Source organism: Pleurodeles waltl, chromosome 2_2 (assembly GCF_031143425.1).
Source record: "Pleurodeles waltl isolate 20211129_DDA chromosome 2_2, aPleWal1.hap1.20221129, whole genome shotgun sequence".
NCBI lineage: Eukaryota > Metazoa > Chordata > Amphibia > Caudata > Salamandridae > Pleurodeles > Pleurodeles waltl.
The window spans coordinates 115,436,990-115,457,817 of NC_090439.1; the positions used below are offsets into that span (position 1 = coordinate 115,436,990).

At 47.3% G+C, this 20,828-nt stretch overlaps 1 protein-coding gene across 2 annotated transcripts in view; it reads left to right on the top strand.

Annotated features, from left to right (window-relative positions):
* The window catches only part of PIGN (phosphatidylinositol glycan anchor biosynthesis class N), a 988,499-nt gene that overhangs the window by 431,701 nt on the left and 535,970 nt on the right, over positions 1 to 20,828 (top strand). For both annotated transcript variants that reach the window (XM_069219499.1, XM_069219500.1), the window contains 3 exons: positions 868 to 1,007; positions 11,364 to 11,463; positions 11,611 to 11,703. In XM_069219499.1, coding sequence (XP_069075600.1) covers positions 868 to 1,007; positions 11,364 to 11,463; positions 11,611 to 11,703 — 333 coding nt within the window. The remainder of the gene's footprint in view (positions 1 to 867; positions 1,008 to 11,363; positions 11,464 to 11,610; positions 11,704 to 20,828) is intronic.

Here is a 20,828-nt window from a genome sequence, read left to right on the forward strand (position 1 = left end):
ACAGGCCTTACAATAAAAACTCTCAAGAGCATCCGTGGTGCATTGTACCACAAGTTGCAGTAACTTGGAAGACAAATTAGACAAGTTATTCTCCGCTGCGCAATTTCTGCATTGTGTCCTATTCCCGTTGTTTTGAAAAGTCTATATTAAGACGAAATTTAAGAATAGCACATTTGTATTTTTCTAAACTGTCTTCTGCTCTACACATCCTGGAGTGTTCGAAGGCTCCACGCAAATCATTTATGTACCCCGGCCTGCAGTAAGACCATCAAGAAACAAATATTACTTTGGGCAAAATCACACCTTCCACTGCTGGCACTGAACACCAGAGGTAACCAAACCTCCACTGGTGCGTGGTGGCAGTGGCATGCCGTACTGAAATCAGGTGACCCTTGGCATATGGAAAACTGGCAGGTGCTCTGCCAGTGGAGCACTTTCCCAGATTCCGCCAAGTTTCCTCAGTTGGCGGTTGCATGCTGCTTTGCGCAGGCGGGTTACTACCCAGTGCTATGCTACTTCACTTCAGGTAATCTGGATGTAGACATTTATGTAGCAATTTCAAGAAGATCAGCTCTCCTAGGGAGCAGTTTTAGCACCGATGTAAGTAAATATTCCATGGGAACTATTTCACATGACTAAAACATTCCCCTGTAGGGTAATCTTTTCGAGGGCTTGATTGTGCTGTATGGTGTTATTTGTTGCATGCTCAAGACGAAAATGCTCACTACCAAGACAGAGAAAATGTGTTTAATTAAAAGTGCCATTAGGAGGTTAATTGTGCCTCAGGAACTCAACATCTTAGACATCTGGATTTGAAAGGTACATATCTGTCAGTTTGACACAAAGTGATTATTGTTCATTTTGCAGGTAACTACTGGCTTCCTGCAGTGCACAGTGGCATCAGTCGGCGCGCTCATTGTTCTCTTCCTGCTGATTCAGTGCTGTCCCTGGACGTATTACATCTATTGCCTGTTGCCTGTGCCGATGTGGTACGCCGTCACAAGAGAGTAAGTGAAGCGACTTATGGTTTCTGGAAGTATCCCACCTATCTCCTATCCTTTTTGGTGGACAAGAGAAAACAGTCTATCAAGGCGGAGCCTCCACGTGTATAAGAAGCAAACAAGACTTGTCAAGATTCACAGGGCATAGCCTTGAATATGATTTACCATATTTGCTAGCCTCTGTCATTGGAGACATGGGAACGTGCAGTTTGTACACAATACTCCGGGTATACTTATGGATCTTTTTGTCATTCAGGACTCCTACACCAGATGGCTTTGTCTTTAAGATGGAGTTGTCTTATGTTTTTAGATCTCGGCTACACACAGTTTAGCAGGCCTTTGATTTCCAATATACTTAGAGTGGAGATTAGTTTAGTCCCTTGCTCACGTTTGGTTGTCTTTGTTGTCTATCTCAGTTTTCTGGTCCTGATTCGATGATTTTCCTCCCGATTCTTGTGTATGTCTTAACCAGGAGCTTTTTGGTCTGACGTTGCTCTGATTGAATGAGTTGCTTCCTTCCACTGTTTGAGGGCACTCTATATTTTTTTTTTTTTACCTTCAGCAATGCATTAAAGTGCATGTGTTTCTTTGCTCTCCCCCGTTTTTTTTAGTCTCCCCCTCGCTCTCTTTATCCCTTCTCTCTTGTTCCACAATGCTCCCCGCCCTAGCCCGTCCCATCCCCAACCTGTTCCCCATGTTGAAAACAATTCATTTTTTTAACAGGGGCCCAGCATCTGCATGTTCCTTCCGGGCTGCTGACATCCATTTTCACTTTTTTTAATTTTATATTTTTGTTCACTGCTCTACCATGGTGATCCTCCATGTTGGAAGGTTAAATTAAAAACAGTCAGCTGCATCATGATGCATGCACACAAACGTCATGACACAAGCCTCAGGCCGCACACATGGCGTGACACGTGTACATATCGGAAGTCATCTTGGATTGAGTTTTGTTTACCACAGAATCCATTGCCACTGGGTAGTTATAGTTACAACCATGTTTCCGTAGCAAATGGATAGTTTTGGTATGCTAATATCTTTGGTGCAGTTTGACGAATCTTCACAAAACATTCTCTTAAAAAGTCTCAGCTTCTTCTTGGAAAGTGTCGGGGTGATCTGTCAAGCAGGGATTGAGCAAAAAGGGGGGACTCAAAACACATTTCCCCCATACAATTTTCCATAGGAAAATTGAACAGCAATACCACGAAAATGACAGAATGGAGTAGCACCAAATTTGGCAGAAAGCGAGATCTTGATCCAGAAAGCGAGCTTTTTTTCATTGGGTGTATAATCCATTCAACTTGGTACCTCATTCCTCGTGGCTAAATGTTGTGTTTGAGGGACAACGTTGCATGCCCCCCCCCCCACCTCGAGACATTATATGGCCTGAGAGACCCAATCGCCCTGGGCTGCAACTAATTATAACTTGCCATCGGTGTCCAAGTTGCACCTGGGGCAACCGCAGCAATTACATGTCGCAGGGCCGCATGGAGAGCCCCAGGGCCCCCACGGCCCGTGCGCACTGCTCTGCCTGCATCTATCCTAGTGCGGTGGTAGCCAACCACATTTGTTTGCTGCCTTCCTGTGGTAGCAGCTTTTTTTGCTGCTCCCACTGGGCGAGAGCAAACCTGTGATCCCTTCCTGCAAGAGCACAGGCAGGGAGCTGAAGTTTTTGCTGCCAGAGCTCCTGGTGGCAGGAATCTGCAGTGCCCTGTGGGATGCGGTTCCTGTGACACTGCTGCTAGCGGTCCCCAGATCCACTGGATGTCTTGGGGCAGAGGGTCCCATGCCTCCCACCCCACAAAAAATAATTTGGCTCCGGGTTATGGGTCCTCAGGGACCTTCCGAGCCTTGGGGAGGAGAGCCTAGGGCCTCTCTCCACATAAGATATATCAGCCCCAGGGGATGGAGACTCTGGGCTCCTTCTGTGCCTTGGGGAGGCGAGGGACTCACACCTCTTCCCCACAAAAAAATAATTCAACCCAGAAAGATGGGGGCTCTGGGTCCCCTTGTGTACCTTGGGGAGTGGGTACTCATGCCCCCTGCCAAAAAAAAACCTTTGTCCCCAGGAGGATGGGGTCCCCGGAACCCTTCCAGTGTTTGAGGCCCCATCACCAAAATAATGAAATCGACCCTAGGTGGTGGGGTTCCTGGGGCCCTAAATTAACTATAACTCGCGCCCTCGCCATGAACTGCAATTACCTCCCATATTACATCCTTCTATGTAACATTACTCATGATATGTCCTATGACATCATTAATAACATCACTTCAAAATTTGAAAGGACATCATTGATAACACCGTGCAAGTAAGATAACTATAACTGGTGAACTTAAGTTGTTTTGTTAGTTTAAAACAATATGTTTTAACTGCTGTTTTTACCTAACTATAACGTTTCTTTTAACTTTATGTTTTTCACTAAATTTCTAAGGTGTTTTTTAATGTAAAGTAGGATAGTGGGGGCATGGCTGGCAAGATGGCCGACTGTCCGCTCTAAACGAGAGCTCCTGGCCCGCCGAATAAATCATTCACCATCCAGCCGCAACACCAAGGAATCAGGAGTCAGCAAAGGCAGCAGTGGCTGTGGGCTGTGAGGGGACACATCTTGCTGTCTCTGGATCTTTTCTGAGCACTCCAGAAGGGTGACATAACTGCAGCTGAGACAGCAGCGGAAAGACTCAATATTGAGAAGCAGTGCGACTGGTGAAACCCAACACCGAAACACCTGTGCAACGACCAGCGACGAGGGGCTCACCTGCTGTTCATGGTGAGCAGATCCTGAGCTGTAGGAGCTGCTCGGCCTATTCCGAGTCCTGAGCAGTGGTAGAGGCGCATCCGCAATTGCACATGCAAAATGTTGGCACCTGCACAGAGCTGAGGTGTGAGACACAGCTGGAATTCCAACGGCTGCAAGCCTGTGGCCTCTGCCCAAGTGACGATTGAGATCTCCTGCGTTAGTAGAACTCCCATGCCGTGGGCGCTGCACACTGGAGCAGAAAACTGCCCAACACATTGAGGACTGGCTGGGGTGGCCTCCACCTTGGGTAAACTGGCAGACTGTAGGCAGCCTGGATGGGGAAGCTGCAGCCCTGGTGGGTTATTGTAGGGCCTGTGCTTGGGGCCCTTGTAGGTCCCTGGGAGAACCTACTGAGTCTGACAGGGAGGTGACTACTACTGACTTGGACTCTGTGTGCCCTTGGGCCCCCCTCCTGGTATTTTGTGCCGGAGGATACAGCCCAGCTGAGATGCAATCTTGAGGAGTCGTGTTAACGGCTGTTAAACAGTATGCAGCTGGTGGGGAGCCCAGGAATATCCCCAGCCCTGCTCTTCCAGTTGCCTCATGAATGCAACTATGAGTCTGGTGCGCTGTGTGGTGTAGGGGACTGCCCTGCCTCCCTGGTTGCTTTCAGAAGTGGTGTCTTGAGCGCCTAGGTGCACTGGGAGCGAGGACTGGTGCTCCTGAAGTGCTGTGATGGTTTGGGGAACCCCGTTGGCACCAGCAATACCTGGGGACCACTTGCCCTGTGAGCTGCTGACTGCCAGTGGAGATTGCTTTTTTGTGACCCAGGACTGTTGAGAAGGGTGGTCGGACCCCTGCAGCTGGTAGTGGCTGATCTGCTCGAGGATGCTGCAACTGGGATTGTGAGTGGCTTCCCTGCCGCGCCGGCTGGTGGCTAGTTGGAGGATGACTTGTATTATAGTTTAGCATAGAAGTACATGAAGTAGTCACCAAATGAAAAATGGCTTCACGGGTATGGGGCCGGGAGAGGACCAATACCAGATTGCGAGTCTGATCTGGATGAGCCGCAGGGCCCCACGGGGTGCAAATACTGAAGGCAATTCAAGCCTTGGGTGCAGAGGTCCTGTCAAAAATAGACACTGTCTCATTGGAGGTTAACTTGCTGAGGGTTGATCACCGGAAGGTGCCAGAGCGCTCTTTAGCAACAGATCAGCAGGTCCAAAAGCTTCAGGAGGATGTGACCAGTTTTAGTTCTGCAGTCGCTTGTTAACTATGCTGACACACAAGTTGAAGATGCGAGCAGAAGATGTGGAGGGTCGCTCCTGCCACAGTAATTTGCATTTTGTGGGTTTCCCCAAAAAGTGCTGAGAGGAATACTCCTGAATTGTTGGAAACTGGATCCAAAGTGTGCTACTGGGGATTACCCTCTCCTTGGTCTTCGTGGTGGGGTGTGCTCACAGGGCATTGGCGCCACCCTCGCCGCCAGGGGACCCTAAGGGCAATGATAGCAAGAATCCTAAATCTTAGAGACAGGGACACCATACTAAAGGTGGTATGTAAGGTGGGTGACGCCACAGTCAAGAATTGAACAATTTGCATTTTTCTGGATTACAGCCAGCGAGTGCAGAATCTGCGCCAGTCCTTCAGAGGGGTCAAAACAAAAACTGAAAGCAATGGGACTTACCTCCATGCTCCTCTTCCCTGTGAAACTCAAGGTACTTCATGATGGGTGCTCTCGTTGCTTCACAAGCCCGGAGGAAGTACGGGCCTGGCTAGAGGTCCGAGGGGAATCCCAGATTCTGGCATCGGTGCTGAGAGGCCCGCAAGAGTGGTCGCAGATTCCTTACCGGGGGGCGTTCATCAAGATGACCCAGAAATAAAAGCAGGAAAATGTGGAGATACCCGGCAAAGGTTGTGGTCCACCAAAACGGGACGTTGGGTGTGTAGAACCTGAGGTCGGAACGGGAGGCAGTGAGAGCAATGCTGGAGTGATGTAGCTGGTGGCATCGGCTCCTTCAAGCGAGAGCAGCTCAGGAGTGATTGAGGAGACTCCTGAGGTGGAGGTGCCTTGATTTCCTGCTTTCACTGCAGTACTTGGACCTCCCCTGGTATGATTGGGATGGGGTCATGACCTTGCAGTTGGTGGGGGGGAGTGTTAGTTTGACCTCCTCTTCCTACTTGGGTCTTCTGGACACTGAGGTCCCTGTTGAGAGCTGTGGACTGCGGAGTTATGTATTGAGTTATTTTGGGACTCTGTGCGGATTTATATGGTCTTGTACTAAATACTGGTGAGTGAACTATAGGGCAGGAGTGTTGCAGCTTCTAGAGTGCGGGTAGGCGAGTACATGCTTCACCTCCCCGTTCCCCCCATAGTTGGATTTGCGAGGGACTCCTTATAGACCCCCCCCTTTCTTGCCTCAGTTTGTGTTGTGTTTGGTGGATTACTTGGAGGAGTGGTTGAGGTCTGTCCGGGGTAGAGGGGTTTCCTGGCTGGAGCACTATTGGCTAGGCCTGGAACTGCCTCACCCCTGAAATAGGAACTGGTGTTTGAGAACCATTTAGTTTTTTTTGGCTTTTTTGGGGGGTGGCGGGTTCACATGATTGGGAGACACGATTTGGGTTTTTTTGTGTGTTTACCTGGTGGGTGGTCTGGGGGTATTAAAACAAGTTGTTTGCAGCAGGAAGTTGATTGGGTGCTGGATCATGTGTCCACAATGCAACATGTTGGGCCTGGGCGTGAGGGGGGCTTATAGAAAGGGGTGAGGGCTAGTGGTAGGGCCTTCATTCTGGAGGGATGGGAGGAGATGTCACAGGATTCCAATGGTGGGACACGTGCGGGTGATGACCTGGAATGTCATGGTTTCAACTTATTGGTTAAGTGGTAGAGACTCAGTGCCTTCCTCTGTACATTAGGGATACACATTGCCATGTTGCAATGTTGCAGGAGACACATTTGTTGGAAGCAGAGGCCTAGGAGCTCCAGAAAAGTGGAGGGGACAGTTTTTCTCCTCTACTTATTCGAGCTATGCCAGAGGTTTTTTTTAAAATGGTGGAAGGGGAACTAATGGCGTATATGGGGATGGCAATCATATGTGGCGGCGACTTTAACTGTGTGCTGGACGGTGCACTGGCCCAACATCCCCTCTGGTTTGGCACTAATCTGCACGTGACAGCTAGGCTTGCAAAGTCCATTGACAGGGCGGGTTGTAGAGTTATCTGAAGTGAATTGCATCCGACAGACAGGGTATTTTCTTGTTGCACACGACATACGAGGCTTACAGCCAGTTGGAGAGATTCCTGGTGACTGGGGAGTGTGCACAGCATGTTCAGAAGGTTGAATACCAGTCTTGGTTCCTGTCAGATCATGTGCTGTTACTCTTGGAATACAGCAGTTGTGGTGGGAGGCCGGCGGTCCCATTGTGGAGGCTCCACCCTGAGGCACTGCAGGATCCAGTGTTCCAGGAGGAGCTCTAGGAGGTTGTGGAGGGCTTCTTTGAGTCCAACTGGGGATCCACGGAGCGGCGCAATACAGAGTGGGGGGCTTCGAAGACAGTGGTGAGGGGCGAATGCCTATTGAGAGTCAGCAGTATCTGGCGGAGGTAACAGAGTGACCTCACGGAATGGGAAAGGGCTTTGGCTTGGCTACATAGTCAGGCTTCTAGCCTGCAACCAGAGAATTGGGAACCTCTTGAGGCACACCGTACAGTGGCAGAACTGTGGGATAGACTGGAAAGCTACACCAGGAGGGAATATTGGCAGAGGCTCTATAGAGAGGGGGATAAGGTGCGCCAAATGTTTGCCTGGCTGCTCTTGAGAGAGATGCCCTCACCTCTGATACTGTCCTTTATTACCCCCCAGACGGCTTTAGGCTGTCTGGCCACTTAGGATTTACTCATTATTTAGGACTCGTATGGCAGCAGTGTATGAGTGCTCGGCTGTGGGAGGGCTGCAAGCTATTAGCGCCTTTTGCCACCTTCCGGTGCTCACTGATGTTCAGAGGAAGTGGTTGGGAGGCGAGCACTGACTGGAGGAAGATGCAGCAGCACTCTGTGACACCCCAAGTGCAAAGTGCCCGGCCCAGATGACCTAAAGGTTGAATTTTATCTTACTCAGCACAGCTTAGCCCACGCCTATTAGAGGTGCCGTGTGAGGCCTGGTGACTGGGAGGGTTACCCTGTGCCTTGTGTGATGCCTTTATAGTCATAATCCACAAGCCTGCTAAGCCACCGGAGGACTTTGGATCATATCGCCCACTATCAATGCTAGTGGTTGATATGAAGGTACTTTCCAAGATACTGGCAACATGGCTATGAACTGTGGTGGCCGGCTTGGTGTCAGAAGACCAGTGTGACTTTATACCGGGACAAGGTATCCACATGAATTTACAACACCTTTCTCATATTATGCGTGCAGTGCAGGGAACTACTGTGGAGGCAGCCTTGGTGGCACTTGATATTGAGAGGGAGTTCAACACCCTGGGCTGGGAGTACTTTGGGAGGTGCTTCGGCATATGGGAGTTGGAGAGGAGTTTCTTTCCTGGGTTTGCCTACTTTATAAGGAGCCCACTGACAGGAAACAAACCAGATCTACTGTGTCTGGACCCAAATGAGAGCGGAGGGGCACGAGCCAGGGTTGCCCGCTGTCCCCGCTATTCTTTGCATTAGTGATGGAACGGTTGCTGAAGAGAATACTTTGGGATGTTGTGGAATGGGGGATTAAGACTGGAGACTCTCCACGTAGTCTCGATGTACACTAATGATACTCTTGTGTATCTTAGCAACCCACCTTAATCGGTGTGGCTGCTGATGGTGATTATGGAAAAAAGTTGAGTGCACATCGGGTCTCCGTGTAAATCCACAAAAGACGATCCTCTTCCCACTGGGAAGCTTGCAGGGACTACTGGCGACGGATCTCCCGGGAGCGGGGCTGACCTGGGAGACAGGAAGCTTCCGCTATTTCGGGATCAGGACTGCTTACACTGAGGAGCGCCAATACAGGCTCAACATGGGTACTGACTGGTATCAGGGCTTCCGTGGGTTTCAGGAATATGCTGCCACTCTCGGTTTTGGGTAGAGTGGCCCTGAGTAAGATGGTCCTACTTTCCTGCTGTTTGTATATACTCCAAAAACTCGTTCTGTGTTATAGTCCACTTTCTAGGCTCTGGATAGTATCCTAGTCTCCATGGGTGGGTGGGGCGTAGGAGCAGGGTCTGACTTGAGATACTCAAACTAGACACAATCGAGGGCAGCCTTGCCCTCCCAGATTTGAAAGTCTTCTACACAGTAGATCAACTGCAGCATGCCGCACTATGATGTGCTGATGGAAACAACAGGGAGAAATGCTTGTTAGCAAGCCTATTGGAAGAGGAAGATCTGCCCAGGCGTCTGATGACATGATGGATATCCTATGGCAGGTGGCCAGAGCCTGGGACATACAGTCAAGAGTGTACTAAGGAGGCCTCCTTAAGCAAAGTTACTTCCGCTTTGGTGGCTGCGACCCTTTTGAGACATTATGGCGCTGATGGATGTGTCCCACTGGGCTGATGGCAGGTGCCATTGTGAAGGAGATAGGTACCAAAATGGGGTGTTCCTCAGGATGGCTGAGGCTGCTGAATTGTTTCGGCTTCGTTCTGGGCAGTTCTTGCATTATGCGAAGATGTCCAGCATGGTCCGTGAGATCTGGACAAATTTTTCGGCCAAACTGGCGGTATCACATGTGCTTACATTGATATTAGATATAGGGTCGGATAGAGGCATAATCTCACATCTATATAAAGCGCTGAAGGGGAATAGACAGTTCGACTTGGCGAAGACCCATTAGGGCTGGACTGAGGTGCTGGGGGATCCTCTTACAAATGGGTAATGGAAGCGCACACAGGCACAGGCTTGCAATACAGCCACTAACGAGCAATTCAGGCTCACCTAGTTTTTGTCTACCTTGTCCCACAGAGATTACACAGAATTTTCCCGACCAGATCAGGTGAACGCCTTTGATGAGGGGGCTTACATGCACACTTCATATGTATGGTGTGGGAGTGCCCTGATCTGGGGTTATACTCGACAGGGGTGATGTATAAATTGTGCACCGTGTCGGGCACCTGTGCGGAGAAAACCCTGAAGCACTGCTTGCTGCCAAACCAGGCTAAGGGACGAAAAGATGAGATATTGCATTGCTCTGTTGGGTCTGGTGCCAGTGAGGAGACCTATCGTGGTCCACTGGGCAGACCCTGTGTTACCGACCTTGACTCATTGGCTAGCAGACCTCAGGGAACAGGCGGTGGTAGAAGAATGCAGGTTAAAGAAGGTGAGGAAAGGCAAAAATGCAGAGCGTGACCTGGAAATATGAGGGGACATGCTTCAAAGCTTGATGAGTGTTATTGAGAGTATGTTGGGAGCCCAGGGCCCTCAGAGGGGGGCAGAGATGCTCTTACTAATGTTGGGAGTGCTGATGGCTGGGAGGTGGGATCACAAGATGGAGTAGTGGTTCAGTTGTAAAAACTGGGGGTGCTGAGATGAATGAGGTTGGGTCTGGGAAGAGGAAAACGTGATAGTTCCCCCCCTTCACTTCCCTTGCTGTGGTCGTTGGTAGCCTCCAGAATACTGCGTGGTGCTGAGGCGTGCCACTGTAACCCTGCTACATGGTTATATGGTTGGTAATTTGCTGTGTATGTTCATAAATGTGTCAATAAAAACAATTTTTAAAAAGTGGGATAGTTTGATATTATTACCTTTCCTAACTATAACATCACATTAATCTTTCTTTTAAAAGTGGCAAAATGATCAATTTGGTAGCAATATTATTCAGTATATGGGCTGACAAACTGTGTTTTATAGTAAATTTGGAGGAGAAACCAAAGAAATATTCTAGTTTCCAGGTTCTGGCACAATATACAGGGATATTATTTTAATGTAATGTGGAAATAATGTATATGCCTGTATGAAACGTGTGTGGTGCAGACTCTAGCCAACTTTCAGGAGTGGATGAACTGAGGTTTGTCCAGCTCACCTGGTCCGAAAGCAGCGCTTAGTCCCTCAATCCTGCACGGCAAATGCTGGAATGAGACAATCAGAGGCATAGCCTCAGAGTTTTTTGGGGGGTGTTACTCTCCCCTGAAAAAGTATTCTGTAGTAAATAATTGGTTATAAATGCTTTGTCAGGTATTGTGAAGTGTCTATCGAAATCCACCTGGAATTTTTACATGTCCACACTCAAAAAACACACACATACACTCTCTCCCCTGTTTTGAAGGCTTTAGAAATTGTTGATTCGTTTGAAAAATGGTGTGTTTTTAAGGACCCATAACAATCCGTCCTCCTGACTCTTTACAATGGCCCTGGATCTCAGTCCCCCTAAACCCTCTTCCATCATACTCTAAATAGAAAATGGCAATCGAAGTGTTAATTTACCATTGCCTGCCAGCGCACTCTCCCAGTAGCGGCAGCAAGATCTGTTTTCACTCAGATGTAACATTCTAGTTTTACACTAAAATATGCTTTTTCACATAGCTTGAATCGTTGATTGTCTAGTCAGTTTAATAGAATTTACAGGAAATGGCTGCCCGTTTTTTAGTACTCTTTTGTAGATTATTTCGGCACGTGATGCTCTCTTTTCAATCTTTTAGGTCTAGGCTTATTTGGGACCTCCTCAAGTGCATTCAGAACGTTTCCCTGCCTTACTCGTTGGCGTTGTTACTCCTTCTTGCTCTGGGAGTTGAGATCCTAGTGAGTAAACATTCTTAAAGCCAGCGTTTAATCTGGTCTGAGGACACGAGGGGCCTAACTGATAACCTTTGTTTCTTTGTTTTCTTCTTCGTTTCCTTTGTTCACCCCCACCATCCCATCGTCCTTCATGGCGGAATGCATGTCCAGGTCCTCAGCTTCTTTTACCGCGCAGTTCTAACCGTGGGACTCACTGCATTTGCTGGCTGGCCTTTTGTGACGCAGCTTCGCGCTCAGGTCAAGGTATGAATGTTGTTTGTCTTCACTCTTTATTTTAGGATGCATTTGATTGATTTGTAATTAATGTGTCAGGCACCTTCTTAATAACTTGTTAGTAAATAAAGTTGTTTTTTCGGGGGATCAAAGCTAGCTGATTCTATGTAATTCTGAGGTATTTTGTAGTCAATATTTCGTAGCATGTCTCAGTGCCATTATTTTATTCGCCTCAGTTTCGGAATGGTTTTTATGATTTTTTTTTTTGGTGCAACAGTTTTCATGTAAGAGAACACAGGTTAATGAGTAGTTAGGTTCATATCGTTTCTCATACGGTAGCCACTGTTTCTGCAAACATAACCCCACGCAGTGCCCTTTCTTCCATAGTATAATTATACAATGCGCAAGTAGCATTTGTATATATTATTATATTTCTAATGTGATTTAATCTTTAAACGTATTCTTCACGTTTCTGTGTATAGTCTGTAGAAATGGGGGAATGTACATTCATATTTCTCTGCAAAATAGCAAAAACAAACAAACCATATTAACCTCTTCTCTGCCACGCCTTTCCCCCTCCTGTGCCGAGCCTTTTTTGGCTGTTTGGGGCAGTTCGTGCTTAGGCCCTCTTAACTTTTTGTCCACATAAGCTACCCACGCCAAACTTGTGTTCTTTTTTACCAACATCCTAGAGAATCTAGAGGTCCCCCGACTTTGTGGGTTTCCCTGAAGGAGATCAAGAAATTAGCAAAAATACAGCGATAATTTCGTTGTTTTAAAAGAAATGGGAAAAAAGGGCTCCAGAAGAAGGCTTGTGTTTTTTTCCCCTGAAAATGGCATCAACAAAGGGTTTGCAATGCTAAAATCACAATCTTCCCAGCTTTCAGGAACACGAAGACTTAAATCAGAAAATCAAATTTTTCAACACAATTTTGGCATTTTATTGGGACATACCCCATTTTTACTATTTTTTGTGTGCTTTCAACCTCCTTCCAGTTAGTGACAGAAATGGGTGTGTAACCAATGCTGAATCCCAGAATGCTAAACATTTCTGAACAGTAGATAAAATTCTGAATTCAGCAAGGGGTAATTTGCGTAGTTCCTACAAGGTTTTTCTACAGAAAATAACAGCTGAAATCAAAAATATTGAAATCGAGGTAAAAGAACAGCCATTTTTCTCAACGTTTTACTCTGTAACTTTTTCGTGCAATGTCAGATTTTTTAAAGCAGTATACCGTTACGTCTGCTGGACTCTTCTGGCTGCAGGGATACATAGGGCTTGTAGGTTCATTAAGAACCCTAGGTACCCAGAGCCAATAAATGAGCTGCACCTTGCAATGGGTTTTCATTCTGAACCGGGTATACAGCAATTCATTTGGTGAAATATAAATAGTGAAAAATGGGTATCTAGAAAACCATTGTATCTCCAAAATGGGCACAAGATAAGGTGTTGAGAAGCAGTGGTTATTTGCACATCTCTGAATTCCGGGGTGCCCATAGTGGCATGTGAATTACAGGGCATTTCTCAAATAGACATATTTTTTTACACACTGTCTTACATTTGGAAGGAAGAAATGTAGAGAATGACAGGGGCAATAACACTTGTTTTGCTATTCTGTGTTCCCCAAAGTCTCCCGATAAAAATAGTACCCCACTTGCATGGGTAGGCCTAATGCTTGTGACAGGAAACGCAACATGGCACATCACATTTTTACATTGAAATCTGACGTTTTTCTTGCGAAGTGCCTAGCTGTAGATTTTGGCCTCTAGCTCAGCCAGCACCTAGGGAAACCTACGAAAACTAAACATTTTTGAAAACTAGACACCTAGGGAAATCCAAGATGGGGTGACTTGTGGGGCTCTCACCAGGTTCTGTTACCTAGAATCCTTTGCAAACCTCAAAATTTGGCCCAAAACACACTTTTTCCTCCCATTTCGGTGACAGAATGTTCTGGAATCTGAGAGGAGCCACAAATTTCCTTCCACCCAGCGTTCCCCCAAGTCTCCCGATAAAAATGGTACCTCGCTTGTGTGGGTAGGCCTAGCGCCCGTGAAAGGAAATGCCCCAAAACACAACGTGGACACATCACATTTTCCCAAAGAAAACAGACCTGTTTTTTTTGCAAAGTGCCTAGCTGTTGATTTTGACCTCTAGCTCAGCCGGCACCTAGGGAAACCTACCATACCTGCGCATTTTTGAAAACTAGACACCTAGGGGAATCCAAGAAGGGGTGACTTGTGGGGCTCCCACCAGGTTCTGTTACCCAGAATCCTTTGCAAACCTCACAATTTGGCCCAAAAACACTTTTTCCTTTTTCGGTGACAGAAAGTTCTGGAATCTGAGAGGAACCACAAATTTCCTTCCACCTAGCGTTCCCCCAAGTCTCCCGATAAAAATTGTACCTCACTTGTGTGAGTAGGCCAGTGCCCGCATTGTGGACAAAAATATTAAATTCCCTTTTTTGCGGTGGGGTGGGGGGTTGGAACCTGCGTTTTTGGTCCTGGGCTCAGCAACCATATATGCAAACCTACCAAACCCAAACATTTCTGAAAACTAGGCATCCGAGGGAATCTAGGGAGATGTGACTTGCATGGAACCCACAATGTTTTCTTACCCAGAATCCTCAGGAAACCTAAAATTTAGCTAAAATATCACATTTTCCCACATTTCTGTGTGGGATCACCGCACCAGGACAAATTTCCTACCACCCAACGTTCCCCTCAGTCTCCTGGTAAAAAAGATACCTCACTTGTGTAGGTGGGACAAGTGCCTGTGACAGGGAAGAGCCAAAAACACGTCAAAATTGAGGGGGAACCAAAGTGGGTCCAAAAGGGCAGTCTGGAAAAAAAACATTTTTAGGCTGACAAGTTTGGCAAAATTTTTATCGGTATAGATGAGACAATGCTGGGTGGTAGGGATTTTGTGGATTCCTGCAGATTCCGGAAGGTTTGATCACAAAAATGTGTGAAAAATGTGTGATTTCCAGCAAAGTTGGAGGTTTGCAGGGCATTGTGGGTAAGAAAATGGTGCGGGTGCCTGTACTCACCCAGATGTTTAGTTTTCAGATGTGTCTAGGTCTTGTGGATTTTTCTACACGGCAACGTCTGAAAGTCCAAAATGTGCAACCCTCACCATTCCAAGTGGGCCGATTTTGAGATTTAGACAAGCTCTCATGGCCCACATGTAAAACCAAAACCCAAAATAAATTAAATGTCCTCTTGCTTGCCGTGGGATAAGATGTTTTAGTGTGCTGGGGGAGAGCTAAAAGACTGTTACCCCCTTCACTTGCGGTGGGGACAGAACCATGCCCATACTGGCTGATAGCCACCACCACACTTTTTTTTTTTTTATTCCCTGACATCTAGTAGACTTTCTGCCCCCCCCTCCGGATCAGGAGTAATTGCCTCATCTGCTCATTGGTGGGCAGAACAACTTTGGCCCCATTTATTTCTTATTTTGAAAAACAAATCTTCTCTGGTGGGCTTTCTGTCCCTTTGGGGGCAGATGGGCCTTCCAAAAATAGGCCGATCTGCCCCCAAGGAGGGCAGATATGGCCAACAGTAGTGTGCCCCCCCAAACAAAACACACACATACACACACACACACACCAGTCCCTGGAGCCTAAGTGGTTTCTGCCCCCACCGGGGGCAGATTGGCCTAATAGAAATAGGCCGATCTGCCCCCAAGGGGAGCAGAAATGGCCTAAAATATATGTTCACCCCAGGGGAGCGACCCTTGCCTAAGGGGTCACTCCCCTTGTGTGAAATTGGCACAAAAAATCCCTAGTGCCTAGTGGTTTCCTAATAAAAATAGGCTGATCTGCACCCAAGGGGGGTAGAAATGGCCTAAAATAAATGTGCCCTCCAGGGGAACGACCCTTGCATAAGGCATCGCTCCCCTTGCGTGAAATTGACGCAAAAAAATAAAAATCACTGGTGTCTAGTGATTTCTGCCCCCCTTGGGGCTGATTGGCCTAATAAAATTAGGCCGATCTGCCCCCAAGGGGGGGAGAAATGGCCTAAATACAATTTGCCCCCGGGGAGCGAATCTTGCCTAAGGGGTCGCTCCCCACATATAAAAAAAGAAAGTAAACAAAAATATATATATATCCCTGGTGTCTAGGGATTTCTGCCCACCTTGGGGGCAGATCGGCCTAATTATAATAGGCTGATCTACCCCCGGGGGGGTAGAAAAGGCCTAAAAATATTTTGCCCCCCTGGGAAGCGGCCCTTGCCCAAGGGGCTGCCCTTTTGTATAAATATAAATCAAATAAAAGTTCCCTGGTGTCTAGTTGTTTCTGCCCCCCTTGGAGGCAGATTGGCTTAATAAAAAAATGGTCTAAAAACAATTTGTCTCCCAGGGGAGCGACCCTTGCCTAAGAGGTCGCCCCCTATACATAAAAACATAAAGTAAAGAAAAACACATATATCCCTGGTGTTTAGGGGTTTCTGCCCCCCCCCCCCAGGGGGCAGATCGGCCTAATTATAATAGGCCGATCTGCCCCCTAGGGGGGGGGCAGAAAAGGCCTAAAAATATTTTGCCCCCGGGAAGCGGTCCTTGCCCAAGGGGCTGCTCCCCTTATGAGTAAGTATTAAAAAAAAACATTCCCTGGTGTCTAGTGGGCATTTCTGCTGCCCGATCGCATCGCAATCGGGCAGCAGAAATGCTTGCAGAGACATGAAAGGAAAGTCCTTTCCTTTCCTTTTATGCCTCTGCCTGCCCCCTCATCCCGAGCTGAAGAGAAATGCTCAGCATTTCTCTTCTGCGATGGGAGGAGACCTCTGATTCGGTCAGCACGCAATTGCGTGCTGATGTCATCAGACATCACTGGGGGGGTTGAGGGGGTCAGGGGTGGAAGTGGAACGATTCCCCTTCCAGCCCTTCCATGGGTGCGGGGGGGGAGGGCACAGCCCTCAGGGGAGCGCTAGCGCTTTCCCCGAGGGCCAGTACTAGGACGCAAGGGTTACGTCCGTGGCGCCTCAGCGCCGCAGCCACGGATGTAACCATTACGTCCTTGGCACCCAAGTGGATAAACTACAAACTTCTTTCTTCAGCGGTGGCTCCTCCACTATGCCAGAAGGGTGTCACTCCCTGCCCAGCAGCAGCAGCTGCAAAACTTGAAAAATAAAACTGCTAGAAACCATGTTTATTATCGTTTTATTTTTCAAGGGGAGCGGGCCCATTAGGGATGACAAGCAGGGAGTGGTGTGCACTCCCCTCAGTGTGCATGTGGGTTTAGCTGGCCATCTCAGGATGGCCAGACCCACATGCGCACTGAGCTCTCTCTAACCCGAGCTGTGTTGCAGGGTTAGAGACAGAAGGCACAGGCTCCCAGTCTTCCTAGAAGCGCAAGGCCAGGGCACTCAAGCCAATCCAAACGCTGCACTTATGCAGCCATTAGCATGAGAGCAGTGTTAGGATTAGCGGCAGGGTGGGAGCCAGTTCCTGCAGTGAGTGGAGCCAGAAGAGCGGCAATACAGCGGTGAGGTAAGTTTTTTTTTGTTTTTAAAAAAATATTTCTATTTTTCTTGCCACTTTTCCCCTAAAGCAACCGCCCCTGTCTACCTTTATAGATACCTTAATATCTGGACATGCACATAATTTTGAATATTTAGGATAGGTGTCTCATCATATAGGTCTTTTCTCAGCACCCATTAGTGCATCTTGCTGTCATGTCCCTCTTACACACATCTTAGCACACTGTGTGCCGTGCTTGTGTCTGGTTACTGGTTCTGTGAGTTGATCTTTCTTCCCCTTGGTTGTGGTCTCCCTGGTCCTCCTAACTCTTGTTCTGCTGGCTCTGGTTGCCTACCCATCTTTTCCTGTTCCTTTTTTCCTGGTCTTCCGCACTCTCAGTCTGGTTTGGCTAGCAATGGTCTACCTATTCCTGGCCATTACAATCTGTGTTCTCTTCCTGGTTTTGAGTCCACTAGACGTGACCGTTTTTGTTTTTGGACCTCCTTGCTTGGTCTTTGTATGCATAATCATCTTGGTTCTGGACCTCTTGGTCATCCTGGTCCTTCCAGGCACCTTTCTCCTAGCGCTTTCTCTTCCTTCCTAATCCTCTTGACCCTCTTTCTTTGATCTTTCTCATCCTGCGGTTATGATTGTTAGTATATCAGTTTCTTGTCCTGCTGGCCCACTCTGTCCACCTGGCCTCTTGTGTCCTGGACCTCTTAGGCTCTGATCTCTTAGCTCTTGCCTTCCTGTTTCGGATCATCCTGGACGTCCTGACCCTGTGCTTTGTTTTCATGGTCCTTCTGAGCCTCATCATTTTGGTCCTGGTCCTCCTGAGCCTCATCGTTTTGGTCCTGGTCCTCCTGGACATCCAGGCCCAGCCTCCACATTCTTCCTGGCTCTCCCTGTTCTGATCCTCCTGAACTTCCTTATCCTGGTCCTGCTACCCATAGTTGCTGGTCTTTCTGCTCCACATGGTACTCCTTGCCCAGGTCCTATGGTCATGGCCCCCTGGCACTATTAGAACTATTCCTGGTCCTCTTGGTGCTGATCCTTTGAATCCCCCTTGCTCTGGGCCCATGTACTCCTGATATTCTTAGTACCGACCTCTTCATGTTCCTTGCTTAGTCTGATCCTCTGATCCTATTGCCCAAAATTCTTGTACTCATAATCTTCCTAGTCTTCCTGGATCTGATCTTGATCTTCCTGGTCCTGGTCCTGGTCCTCCTGCTACTTGTCCTTCTACACAAACTGATCATGTGAACTACACCTCCTTTCTGTAGTCCTGCTGGATCTGGCCATCATGTGCCTCATCTTCCTGCCCATCCTGTTCTAGCATTGCAGCCTGGACCTTCAGGCTGTGGTCATCTTGGTCGTGATGTTCTTGGTCCTCATCCTCCCTTCCCTCCTCACCAGGTCCTGTTTGTCAACATACACAAGGCCCTGATCCTGTTTGTCCTGATCATCCTGGTGCCTTGTTTGCTGGTTCTCTTAGAACGTTTCCTATTGGCTCTGGATGCCTGTGCCCCTGATCTCATCTACTTGACACTTCTGACCAAGGATGTGCTATTCTTGTTCTTCATAGTCCTTGTTCTTCTTGAGATTCTGTGTCCCTTGCCCCTAATCATCTTGTTCCTGGTCCTTTTAGTTTGGGTTCTCCTGGATCTAGGTGTTCTGGACATGGTCAGTCAGCCTTCCTAGGCTCGGTCTTCTTTGTCCTGGTCTTTCTAGACCTTCTTTTACTATTGTGCGTGATATCATAAACCTTGCTTTTGTCCATCCAGGCCCTTTTTGATTCCCCCAGTCTTGGCCCTTCTGGCCCGGTTCCTTTTTGGTCCTCTTGGTCCTGATCACATTTTCCTGATTCTCCTCACCCTGAGCCTCCTAGCTCTGGTACCACATGTCATGGTCAATCTGACCTCTCGCATTCTGGCCCTCTTAGTCTTTGTTTGGGTTGTCCTGGTCCTCCTGAATCTGTTCCATGTCCTCTTGCAGCCATTTATTCTGGTCCTCTTGATTCAGGTTCTCTTTGTTCAGGTCCTACTGTGCCTGGTCATTTTGATTCTAGTCATCATGGTCTCCTCTGTCCAAACCCCTTGGTCTTACAGATTCTGCATTTACTTCTTACAACTGATCTTCTACCTGTAATGATTGCTCTGCTGGTTCACTTCTGGGCCATTATTCTTCTACTAGTCATCATCCTTTGCCTACTGGTCCTACTCCTCTGGTTTATCTAGTCCCCTGGTTTGTTTGTTCCTAATCCGTCTACTCCTTGTCCCCGCAGTCCTGGTCCTAGCTCTTTTACTAGTTTGACTGGTCGTCATGAACCATGTCTTCTGGTGCTGGTCCCACTAGCCTTTGTTTTTCTAGTCCTCCTAGTTCCCAGACCCCTCCACAATGTCTTTATTCAGGTACAGCCTCCAAGCCTGTCACTCAGATATTTATATATTTATTTTTGGGGTTCCCAGATCTCTTTTGTTGTGACAGCACTGTCAAGGAAATAAGGCTTCAGTAGCGGCATACCCTGGCACACTAAAAACACTGCGTAGCATGTTAAAAATTAAAAGTAGCATTCCCAAGATACATTGTGTGGGTTACAGAAATGTTAGTGTGGCTGAAGGGGTCACTCATGACATCGCATCAGTAAGCATCTATGCCTGAAATCCACTCTGCATGGTGAATAGTATGAAAAAGTATGTTTATTCAAAAGGCAGCTGAGTGAACTCCTCTTGTGAATTGCCCATATATATTACTTACCTGTCCCCTGCTTTCAACTCCCTCCGTTCCACAGAAATCCTATTAATATGTCTCAGTTTACCTCTTGCAAGTGTCCCAAGGCACTGTGCCCTCAAGCACCAATTGTAAGTGACCCTCCCTCCTGGGCCTAGACACCACCTACCTCTCTGCATTCCATGCTTGCTGCTGTTTGTTGACTGCTGCTGTGTTGCCAGGTCTGAACTACTTTGACCTGTTGGTTGTTCTGTTTGGAAAAGGACCATAACACCTTTTGTGTGTTTAAAAGGTAAAGCTGTCCTTAGGCAATAAACATGGTCTGCTTTAATAGGTGTGTCTATAATCTCGACCTCTGCAAGCTTCTGGCAGAATGAGAATGCTGCCTAAATCTGGTTAAAGATCAACATGTGCAGGCCAGAGGTGCAGACAAAGATCATGTACCTGTATTGATTTAAAAAAGACAGCCAATGGAAGAGTTCACCTTGCCTCCTCTACTTGTGCCAATTTATAATCAGTTTACATGTATTACACCCTGGGGATCCAGCCATTAAGGACTCTACATTTTACAAAAAGAAAAATTAGAACAAATCTTTCTATATAATTGTGAAGAGCACTTTGATTCATATCAATGGTTTACAAATTTGTCCTAAATGTCAATCTTAATGTCAATTTCTTAAGGGTGTGGTCTGAATTCCAGAAGAATAGGTAGTTTGCCACATTTGAGTTTTAAATTTCCAAAATTCTTTATTAATCCAAATTTCCATAAATAAAAACCAGCCAAATAGCCAGTGCGTTTCGTTCCAAAGACCTTTTTCCAGGCTGAAAAATCATTTACACAACTGTAAAAGCTTTCTTTAATTAACCACCCATAAACAATGTTAAAATTAGTAACATTCAAATTGGACCACCCCTCCTGTTCAATTCATTTTTGTTAGATAATCCATAGTATTCCTGTATTTCAATG